Raw genomic sequence first — 11,890 nt, 5'->3', positions numbered from 1 at the left:
CCTGTGTGTGTGTGTGTGTGTGTGTGTGTGTGTGTGTGTGTGTGTGTGTGTGTGTGTGTGTGTGTGTGTGTGTGTGTGTGTGTGTGTGTGTGTGTGTGTGTGTGTGCACGTACGCGCGCGCGCGCGAGTGCGAGAGAGGTGTTTGTTATTCCCTCTCTCATCCCGGGGCTTTTAGAGATGTGGGAGTGATAACGTTTTTTTTTCTTTAATAGTCTATCATTTCCATTTCCATATCACTCTTAAAGTATCACCGTGCTGTGAAAATGTGCAAATGCAAGTGTTTAATTTTCTCATCTTCCTCATAAAGCTTTTTATACTCTGCATGTAAATGGTGACATCTCCCACCCGTGTTACTTTGTTCGAAGCGCACCCTTGACTTGACAGCCGGCTGGTTTAACCCTGCGGCGGGCGGCGCTAGGACCCGGCGGAGTCGGCGGCGTACATGGCAACGGGAAGCTGCTCCGATACGCTGGGATGGTGCGAGTCCGTGCGACTTCTCTTTAACATCATCTCTTTCTCTCTTCTCTGTCGCTCCTTGCTATACACTTGTCAAATCCTTCCGAAACCCGTTAATATATAACATTAATAAATAAATTGACCTTTTTTTTTTCCTGCCCTAAATTTACGTGTAGAACGCCACGTGTTGACGAAAAGTTTTGGGACAGTTGTCCTGTCTTGGTTGAGTCTCGTTTGTGAATCCTTTTTTTCTCTTCCTCCTCGACTTTATCCTTTTGTAGTTGCTTTGACTACTTCGCCTTTTCCCCGCAAGCCCCCTTAGTGTCCGCTCATATCATGGTCGTGCTACTATAACATACGACGCGTTTTCCAACATGAGGAACAGGCGCTGGGATAACTTTGTCTTCGTGGTCGCTCTTCACGTCTTGTCCCTGTCACCGTCTGCCGGCAGTACGATCCCCAACACGTCCGACGGTGAGTACAATAATGTTTAATCGTTCTTGACCAGGGGATGTAGTCGTTTATTAAACGGGATTCGAGTTGTTGGGCGAAGGGCATGCCGCGGAGAGTGCTCTGATATAAACCGGGTTAACCAATTCAATGGGGCGCTTCATTAACCCGTGTAGGCCCACTTGACACCCCTACAATTTCGGATCTGTGCATCTGCATTTTAAGTCAGCTGAAGGGATTTCGTCGTCAGTCTGGGTGAACTGACCAAGGGGAAGTAACGGGAGGGCATATTCCCTCGGTTCGTCCTGTGTTCCTTGTCTTCTGCTCCAGAAGATTATGAAACAAAAGAGGGAAGTCAGGCTGCTGTCTGCTCGATGGACAAGTTCACTTCCAGGTGACAGCCTACCTATCAGCCTCTTAGCATCTCTGAAGATGTCATCATCCAGTCTTTGCAGCGAAATACCATGCTGGATGAATGAACAGGTCATGGGATGTGTGTGTGTGTGTGTGTGTGTGTGTGTGTGTGTGTGTGTGTGTGTGTGTGTGTGTGTGTGTGTGTGTGTGTGTGTGTGTGTGTGTGTACTGTAGTATGATAATGAGAAAGAAAATGACATAAAGACGGGGAAGATAATAGTGTGACACCGAGCAGAGAGACAAAAGCGTATTTGATTTAGAGAGCGAGAGAAAGAGACTGTGGTACATTATGACCCCACCACCACCACCACCACCACCCCACTGAAAGAGTAAAATGGCCTTGAATGAATATTAGATGCATAAAATGAGTGGGTACGGATTCATCCAAGGATGATGTGCGTGTGATAGATTGTGGTGCAGATCAGTTACAGAACTACTGATGAAACTGGTCCCTTTGGCAGTGTTTTCAGACAGCTTTAAACATAATGCAGCAAATCAAAAAAAAAAAAGACTGAAATCTGAACTTGGTCAAACTGACAATCAAAGGAACTGGTTATTGGTTTATATCTCATGTAGTTCAAATACAGTGCAAGCGTCAAAGCTTACTAAATTAAAAAAGACCATATTTCACTGTTGCTTTCAATGTAATGACAATGCTTACCATACCCATGAACCCATTTTCATATATTGGCAGTATTTGCAAAACAAGCAATAGCTTTTTGATATTATTACTACTACACCAAGCTCAACGCTGCAGCAGAATAATGAAAACAGCTATGGATTGTGAAGGAATAATTTGACTGAGAGAATGCAAAGTCGCTGTCTGAACTTTCACCAAGAAAATGTGGCTTGTGTTTTCATTGGTTGTCTGTCTAATGAAATGATGGCATGATATCCCGTTGAATGGCACGACATCATTTCGCTTGTGTAGTAGACCAGTTTTTTTGGTTTTTTTATACGTCATTTGCAGGTTGCAAAACAAACTAGAGATGAGAAAGGTTGGATTGAAAAATCAGGCAAATGAGACACACAAAAAACCACATAATAACGTGTCCTGATGTACTGTTGGGTGGCAGATCAGGTGAAGCAAAACCGTGAGTTTTATTTTTATCACTGTCCATTGAGGAATAAGTGAATATAAGGAAATTCAAGTCTTAACAGTTCAGTCTATGCTTAATCGAATTTCAATGATAGTAAAATTTCCAGAGTTCAGTGATGCACAAGTTGTGTGCGTAGTAAACATAATAAGCATGTTGTGCAGTACAAAAACTTGGTCAAAATTGTTGCATTTGTTGATGTTCAGTTGGCTTGCAAATCATATCCCTGACTTCTTGTGCACTCGTAGCTGGCTTGGCAGTAGCACCAGTGGTGAAACATGAAAAATCTTTGGCGAAATTATAACATAGAACATCTCAGATATGGTCACACACCACACAATGTAGACATCCATGTGAACTGTAAGCCATTAGTTTTCTCTTGGTATAAATGCTTAAATATTAAAGCTGCAGTAGGTAACTGAACATTTCAATGCAAATCCTCTGCCTCACTCTGCTGCGTCGTATCACTCCGCTAAGCCCCTCCCACCAAATGACCTCCGCATCACTCTTCAGCCCCTTACATTCCCGCAGCTCTCGCCATCTCGAAAATGCCTCTCCGATGCTGACCCTCATCTGATCTCTCTTCATATAGTGCCTTCTTTTTCTCTCTCTTCTCCTCCAAGGTCTTCCTTCTTTTGACTTGTTTTGTACTATACGCTGCTGTAGGCAAAGGATGTAATGGGAATTTAGCACAAGTTGCCACAGCTCTTGACACAATGTCTGAGTGTGCCCCACCGGGGTAAACCAAGACATGTTGAACCCAGATGACCCTTGTTTGTACAGAGTCACCGTGATTGGCTAATTATGTGCTAGCTGACCCTGATTGGTTGTTTGATTCAGACTGGATCCAGTTTTTTTTTAAACTAAATACGAAGGGCTGACCGTTCACAGATTTTTTTTTAAAGAAACCCTTCAATTAAATATTGTTAGAGACATGCAATGGTCAAAATTAGTTATTTCAACCAAAATGATAATGAAATAATATTGCCTACTGCAGCTTTAATGTATGTCTGGCCATTGAAGGTTTGGCCATTCAGTGGGGTTGTTCACATTCTGACAGCAGGGTAGTGAGAAGGGTTCATGGAACTGTGATCCATTGTAAAACTCTGCGTGTCCTATGACTAAAAGAGAAATCATTCATTAATTTAGTTGAAATGTGCCTATAAGGGCTTGCGATTTGGATTAAATATTCCTGTCTTTTGTTTAAAAGTTGTTGAGTTATCAAAGAATGTTTCCTCATTTGCCATTTGAAAATTTACCAACATCATGTAGGATTATCTGTCTCGGACCAAAAGTCATAAGGTGATTTTCTGCAACCAGTTACTGTCGCATGCATGGGGATTTTATAAAGATTGAATCGGTCTAAGGCAGCACGTTGGTGGAGTGGTTAGTGCGATCACCTCACAGCAAGAAGGTCCTGGGTTCGAACTCCAGGGTTGTCCAACCTTGGGGGTCATCCCAGGTTGTCCTCAGTGTGGAGTTTGCATGTTCTCCCCATGTCTGCATGAGTTTCCTCCAGGTGCTCTGGTTTCCTCCCACAGTCCAAAGACCTGTAGGTCAGGTGAATCAGCTGTACCAATTGCCCCTAGGTGTGAATGTGTGTGTGTGTGTGTGTGTGTGTGTGTGTGTGTGTGTGTGTGTGTGTGTGTGTGTGTGTGTGTGTGTGTGTGTATGGGTGGGCCCTGTGTTGGACTGGCGGCCTGTCCAGGGTGTCTCCCCGCCTGCCGCCCAATGACTGCTGGGATGGGCTCCAGCATCCCCGTGACCCTGACAGCAGGATAAGTGGTTTGGATGTTGGATGGATGAATGAATCGGTCTGTTGGTGGGCTTGTGTGAGACTTATTCACATCGACATGATACCAGCAGAATGTGTCTGATAAGAATTTCCTATGGTTTTGAGCCACAGACCCTTTCACAACCAAGTTGATGTCAATAAAAACCCATGATTGCAGTTCAGTGAAAGGGGTAAAAGTAAAATAGTCACCTCTCACCCATACCCCACATATTTCCATTTTAAAATTCAGGAAGCCAGCTGACTGTTTTTTGGTCCTGTTTGATGCCCCGTCCTCTGAAGACTTGGCTCGCCATTGCAGTCCTTAGAGAAATACCATTGCTGCAAACTGAATGCATTTGAAAATGGCAGATGTCAGCAAACATACTGGGCAACCCCTAGCTTTCAATTTCAGCTTGCTTTGGACGGGCTGAGTTGTGTGTTTGCTTTAATCGTTGCTGTCATTCATAAAGCTGAATGGTGGAGGTCAACATTCAGGAAATTACACATATCTCCTTTTATTTCTTAGAAATGACCAAAAAAAAGGGGGGATGATCTACACACCAAAATTGTAGAAGGAGGAAAAGCTCGATCAATCACAATGGAGGGTACATGCAACAAAGCTATGCAAAGCATAATTTTATTACTTGAGGTTTCCGTACAAGATCTGTCTTGTATCGAAACATCAAATGACAATGCTCAGCTAATAAACATTTGTTTATTAGCTGAGCATTGTGTGTGTGTGTGTGGGATGGGGGGTGGGAGGGAAACAATACAGAGGATGTTTACCACACACATCATAGCTCGCCGTAGGGTCATTAAAACTCACATTCAGAGGGTTAACCAGTGTGTGAGTGCGGTGGATTAAAAATAGTTTAAAGGGGGCTGTGTTTGCTGAAACAGGGCAGCACCGCCTCTTTGATGTCAGCAGGCTATTGACTGCAGCCCAATTATGAGAAGCTCACCATGGCCTCCTTCCTCCACCACAAACGATGAGTGAAAGGAGGAGACCGCACTAGAATGTCTCCATCAGAATGGACTTTGTGCGTCAGCCTCTCGGAGTTGTTGAATAAAGGTAGACGTGAGCGAGGAAAGGTTTCTTTGGGGTCTATACAAACTTGTTTTGAAATACAAAAAAAAAAAAAATTGAACATTTTTTTTGATCCAGAGATCCTGTACATTTTCTTTTTTTTTCAGTTTGTCAAGAGAGGGTAAGGTTGAGCTGAGTGGAGATGCACTGAGAACAGCATCCGTGGAATATGCAGGGCATGACAATCATTTCTTTATGATTCGTATGATCCAAAAAAAAGTTAAAGGATAAACACACACACATAAAAACAAATACACATATACACACACAAATACAATACCAACACAAATATAGAGGTCGTCTTAATTGGCCCTGATACCTGTGACTTCAGTTTATAGCCTCAGAAATAATGTTGTTTATAATAAAGTTATAAATAAATTATATTATCCGTCCATCCATCCATCCATCCATCCATCCATCCATCCATCCATCCATCCATCATCCAAACCACTCATCCTGTTCTTAAGGTCGCGGGATGCTGGAGCCTATCTCAGCAGTCATTGGGCGGCAGGCGGGGAGACACGCTGGACAGGCTGCCAGTTATAAATAATGTTGAAATAATGTCAGAAATAATAGCAAGAAGGTCCTGGGTTTGAGCCCTGGGATTGTCCAACCTTGGGGGTCGTCCCGGGTCGTCCTCTGTGTCGAGTTTGCATGTTCTCCCATGTCTGCGTGGGTTTTCTCCCACAGTCCAAAGACATGTAGGTCAGGTGAATTGGCCATACTAAATTGTCCCTAGGTGTCAATGTGTGTGTGTGTGTGTGTGTGTGTGTGTGTGTGTGTGTGTGTGTGTGTGTGTGTGTGTGTGTGTGTGTGTGTGTGTGTGTGTGTGTGTGTGTGTGTGGGCTCTTTGATGGCTTGGTGGCCTGTCCAGGGCGTCTCCCCAGCTGCCGCCCAATGACTGCTGGGATAGGCTCCAGTGTCCCGTGACCCCAACTGGGACAAGTGGCTTGGATAATGGATGGATGGAAATAATGTTCTTAAAAGTTATAAAAAGATGACTGTGATCATTTGATACATGTCTGGATAGATGCTGATATAGCTAGAAACATGTTTGGATGTCACCGCTCAGATAGTCATTTTATGAAGCCACAAAGTCAGAGAGAGTCTGCAGAGAGCGGACTTGCCTCTGTGGGTCTGTGGGAAAGTTGTGGAAACAAATACTGGCATGACTATTCAATGCATTATGAATAACAAATATAACTTCATAAATTGAGTGTGACATCCCTTTAAAGTTCGGTCAAGATCTAAACACCTAATTTATCCCAAAATATAATCTCACAGTTGAAAATTCCCAAATCTTTGATGAATGCCCCCCCCCCCCCCACCCCGTGAAACAGCTGCGTTGTTGAAGGCCTGATCCCCTTCTGGCCAGAGGAAACCGATAATTGTGTTTATTGTCTTTTGATAGATTTCTTGGTAAATGTGTACTTTCTGATTTGTCGTTTATCCAGAGTTCAATAAACAATTACAGAGAAATTAATTACCTTGATTAGATCGAGGATATAATCTGTATAATGTGTTCAGACCACCACAGCACTGGGTAGAATTAATTAGAAGGATTAGAATGTCTTTGGTGTTCTAAAATAGGGGAGATGGAGAGAGTAAAACTTGTTCTGACTGTCTTACAACACACACACACACACACACACACACACACACACACACACACACACACACACACACACACACACACACACACCAAATTAGTCTTCCTATATTTGTGGGGCCCCCTCATTGACCACATTCATTCCTAAGCGCCTAACCTTTAGCACTGCATGTCTAACCTTAACCTAATCCTAATTCTAACCTCTAACTTTTGAAATTGCCCCTTGAAATGTCCCCATGTAGCAAAAAAGTCCTCACTTTCCCATATATAGGGTGGCACGGTGGCCCAGTGGTTAGCACTGTTGCCTCACAGCAAAAAGGTCTTGGGTTCAAACCCCAGGCCGTCCCAGGTCCTTTCTGTATAGAGTTTGCATGTTCTCGCCATGTCTGCGTGGGTGTTCTGTGGGTGCTCCGGTTTCTTCCCACCATCAAAAATACACGCATGTTAAGGTTAATACTCCTGTCTGTGCCCCTGAGCAAGGCAATGGAAAGAAGAACTGGAGTTGGTCCCCGGGCGCTGCAGCTGCCCACAGCTCCTATACAATAGGATGGGTTAAATGCGGAGAACACATTCATTGTAAGAATGCAATTCGTTGTAACAATACAATGACAAAATAAATTGGTTTTTTTCTCCATGTGGAGACTTATGGTCCCCACAAGTATAGGAACATGAAGTACGCCGATACACACACACATACACATACATACAAATGCACACAAGAACATACTGACTTCTTTGCTATCCACATTGCCCTTCAAAATTGTGAGACAGTTACTGTAGGTGTTAGATGGTGTTGGCCCCCCAGAGCACTGCCAGCAGAAACCCTGACTGAAAGCACTCAGGCGGGCCACGGTCATGGGGTGGGGAAAGAGAGTCGGTGTGTGTGGGTGGGGTGGGACCTTAGCTCCATCAGTGCTCACTGTTAAAAGGGGTGATGCCAAACCCTGTGCCCACCACACTCATTCCTTTATAGCAGTCGGTGAACGGGGCATCCTTGCTGTGAAGCACAATTGTCTCTGCCAGGAGGACCGTTGACTTTGAGATGAAACACGGCTTGATTTAGAGGAAGCTAGCTTTTGCTCGAGTTGAAAGACAAGAAAGAATAGCCAAATAGTAAAGAGCAGGAGAAGAGCCGATACCGTCGAAAAAACCTTTTGTCCTTGCTTTTGATATTGATGCCAGACTGTTGAAAGGTGAGGTGGTATAGTAAGGTTTTACCTAGCACAATCAATTGTTTGCTGTCAGATCAGAGGTGAATGAGAGGAACTGAGGCATTGTGGATGAGATGGGGAATGTTTTGACATGTGCTTTCAAAAACATCATGGAAAAAACATAAATTGATTGAGATGGTTTCTCGTGTTTCCTCCTAAAGGAGAGTGAAAGCTCTGCGTTCTCCAAAAATACAACAGGCTTTGCAGATATTGCCTTCAGGAGTGTACGGGAAAACAGGCTGAAGCTGATGCATTAGTATGTGTTACACTGCTGAAATCATCCATCTTGGCAAGTCGTTTAACCTTGAATAGGATCTGTAAATTCTTTTTTTTTTCTTTGAGCAGATGAAATAACTTGCTAGTAGGGTTAGAACTTTTCACTTTTTTTCCATTGCAAAGGTACTTCAAAAGTTGAGATTTGCCAAGGTAATTTCTACATGGTTCTTAAACTAAAGACAAATGACATAAAGAATCAGGAACACTTTATTTGCCATTTCACTTATATCGTTTCCCACAGCAGTGCAAGACAAAGACACAAACACATCCAAAAACTACAAGAACACGTATATCCAAGCCAGAACACATGTATCCAAACTAAACACAGATATCCAAGCTAACTAAAAAAAAAAAAAAAAGACTGTCCAGGAGAAGGAATGCCAGCCAGGACGACTGTCGGAACTGCCGGTCTGCATGAGCTAGCTGTTAGCTTAGCCTGCCCCACTTCCGCATCCTGTCAGACCGCCTTCAGTGTTTCCTCTTCAGGCACAGCTCCGGGCAGAGCCGTGGTCCTTGGGCCCACCAGACGCAGCAGAACAGGCTGCCCCAGCCGATCCAATGCCAGCTCTCCCAGCCAGACACCTTCGACACACCTCCCCACACTCCACGCAACGACACCAAAAACATAGTCAAGGCTAGCCGAGGCCGCCGCCAGACCGCCCTCGGGATTATCGGAACTGTCGGTCTGCATGGGCTAGCAGTTAGCTTAGCCTTCCCCACTTCCGCGTGCTGTCGTACATGGAAAATAAATGGAATTATCTCACCTTATTGACCCTTTGCACATGACGTCGCGTCCAACTCGCGGGGAATATGAACGCCATGACGGACGGCAGAAGACTTGGCCGTCAAATTTAAGACAAGCAGGCACGTTAGCTATAGTTCGACATTTCGTTATTTGAAGCTAGTTTTTATTTTACTTTTATGGTACGATGGTGATTTCCTGCTGTGCCATGCAGTGTGCCAACAGGCAAGGCCTGAACCTGAACTGACTATATATATATATATATATATATATATATATATATATATATATATATATATATATATATATATATATGTATATATATGTATATATATGTATATATATGTATGCGTGTATGTATGTGTGTGTGTGTGTGTGTATGTGTGTATATATATATGTGTGTGTGTGTGTGTGTGTATATATATGTATAATTATATATATTTAACCAAAAATTATGCATTTTTAATTTAACACATTTCATATGAAGAGGGAAGTATTTTTGCTCATAAGAACAATAAAAGTCTGAGATTTATGTGATATTTTTTTAAGTGTTACCTTACATGAATGTGAGAAATGGTCAGAGTGGACATGAGAAAATGATTGTAATTTAACAATAACAGCTAAAAATATACAAATTGTATATTTATTTATTTAATTGTATTTTTCTTCATGCTAACCAGTACACTTGAATCAGTGGCTTCAGACACTGAAACATTACTGACAGTTTTATTATGCCTCCTTGTCCCCTTTGAATGTTGTAGACTCAAACTTAACACTGTCTATGGAATGACCCAAATGCTGCTAGATGGCAAGACTGTGTAACCTACTATGAAATGGCAAGGAAAGTATGAGCTGCTTTTTGTTACAGTCGATTTGAGTTTTGATGGCATCCTAGGGGAAACAGGTTAAAAACATACACAGCTGGCTAGCTATGTCTTACCTTTGCCATTATGAGGTACATCCCCCTGCTGTGAGCGTAGCACCGCGATTCTGTAACCCAACCAGCTACAAAGAACTGGTAAGCATCCCGACTTTTGTATGCTTTTAGGTCAGCACCTGTGTAAGGGGACACTCCGTTGGTAACATGGTGGTACAGATCCTGTGGATTGAACTCGGGCAGACTGGACGATTTTGCTAGATCCGTGAACACATCGGTAGGAAGAAGGTACAGGTCGGTAGCTAACCCTGCTATCGCTAGCTTCTCCACATATTGCTCTTTGTGCCGTCCTACAAGGTCACTCACTTCACAGGACAACTCCACAACATTACTCTGACTATTGGTAGCTACTCATCCGTCGCAATATTTTATTTGTTTTAGTTGTTCGCTTTTGAATTTCCCGGTCTATCACTTACTGCCGTCCGTCATGGCGCAGTCTCCCTCGTCACGTGATAATTGTGACGCGTCTGCAAAGGGTGAATAGGTCCCATGAAATGAAAACTGTTTTCATTGCCTTACATCTTATTCAACTAAATGCCATTTCATGAGACCGTTAATGAAAGATTTTTCCTCATTTTCAAAGAAAAAACAGGCCCATATTTTTAGGACTCCTTGCTGTATAAAAGAACACTTTTGCAAGGTGGCTTTCAAGACCATGTGCACAGGACATGCATATTGAGTCAGCATGGTGCCAGTCCCACACCAGAAAGGCCATCGTTCTACTGGTTGAGTGCATTTACTGTGAGCGCCCATGCAGCTATTTATAGATAGCCAGCTCTGCTCTTAAACCAGTAACCTTTGTACCGTAGAAGCTTTTGATGAGGAAGCCGAGGCTGTGCTGAGTGACTCAAGGAATATTAAACAAGTGAAATACCATTTGTAAGGTAGGGTCTGTAAGGTAAAAGCTGGCTGCATTTTGCCCTAAGCGACATAAAACCTCTTGAAATCTACGGCAATATATGTGTTTTTTGTTAGTTATGCACATGCACATTATTCATTTCTGGCATACGGTGCAATGTTCCTATCATACAAGGAAGCTGTGGGTGTTTCTGACAGGCACACCTTTTTTGGTGGTTTTTTTTTAAGACTTTTACAATTGAAAACATCCAGCGCTGAAAGCTACTAAGTTCAAGTTGGGCTCCTCACCTCCACAGCTGGCTGTTAGGTGACCTAGCATGTGGGATAAGTTCCTATAAATCCCCAAATCATCCGAGCTGAAATCCCCATGGCTTGGAGACACAGTGCCCAAGTCTTCAGAGGACAAGATGGGAATTGGATTTTAAACCAAGGCTTCCGCCAGTACTCCCTCAGGATGGGAGTGGGACACGGAGTAAAAATTCCTCCTAACCCCCTCCTCACAGAAACCCGCTCTCCTCAACCCACACATCATACACCAAACACACACTACTGCTACATCCTAGAAACACACATGCATCTGTACACTGAGTCAGGAGTCCTGTTTCCTATCATACATGCACACTATCCAAACAGCACACTTACAGTCCAAGCTGATATTCAGAGACATCCTCTCTTACTTGAGGGGCCTCCCTGAGCTGAGAAGGCCTCATTAGTGAGGGCTGGAAAGTCCTCCTGTTGCATTATGTCACTGGTGTTTACTTTATTACACCCAAAACGGGACTACCCTGTTTGGGTGTTGGGTTGGGTTCTCCAACGGGCCTCAGTTTAAGGTTTGATTACCACACACCTGGAGTCGGTTACTGATGGGCAGTAAGAGACCGACCTTCCGTGTAAAAGAAACGAGAAAGGGAACTCTGGACAAAAAAGGAACACTTAAGTTCTCCACTCTTGCAAAAGGACTTTTCTGTGTCTTAATTCG

The 11,890-nt window shown here is 43.4% G+C and overlaps 1 protein-coding gene across 1 annotated transcript in view; it reads left to right on the top strand.

The window, feature by feature from the left end:
• The first annotated feature begins 530 nt into the window (after positions 1-530).
• adam12b (ADAM metallopeptidase domain 12b) overlaps positions 531-11,890 on the top strand; it is a 130,049-nt gene continuing 118,689 nt past the window's right edge. Inside the window, exon 1 of the mRNA XM_056291633.1 lies at positions 531-930. Coding sequence (XP_056147608.1) covers positions 831-930 — 100 coding nt within the window. The 5' untranslated portion in view covers positions 531-830. The remainder of the gene's footprint in view (positions 931-11,890) is intronic.

The sequence above is a fragment of the Lampris incognitus genome, chromosome 13 (assembly GCF_029633865.1).
Source record: "Lampris incognitus isolate fLamInc1 chromosome 13, fLamInc1.hap2, whole genome shotgun sequence".
Taxonomy (NCBI): Eukaryota; Metazoa; Chordata; class Actinopteri; order Lampriformes; family Lampridae; genus Lampris; species Lampris incognitus.
This window is presented reverse-complemented; position numbering and strand designations above follow the sequence as displayed.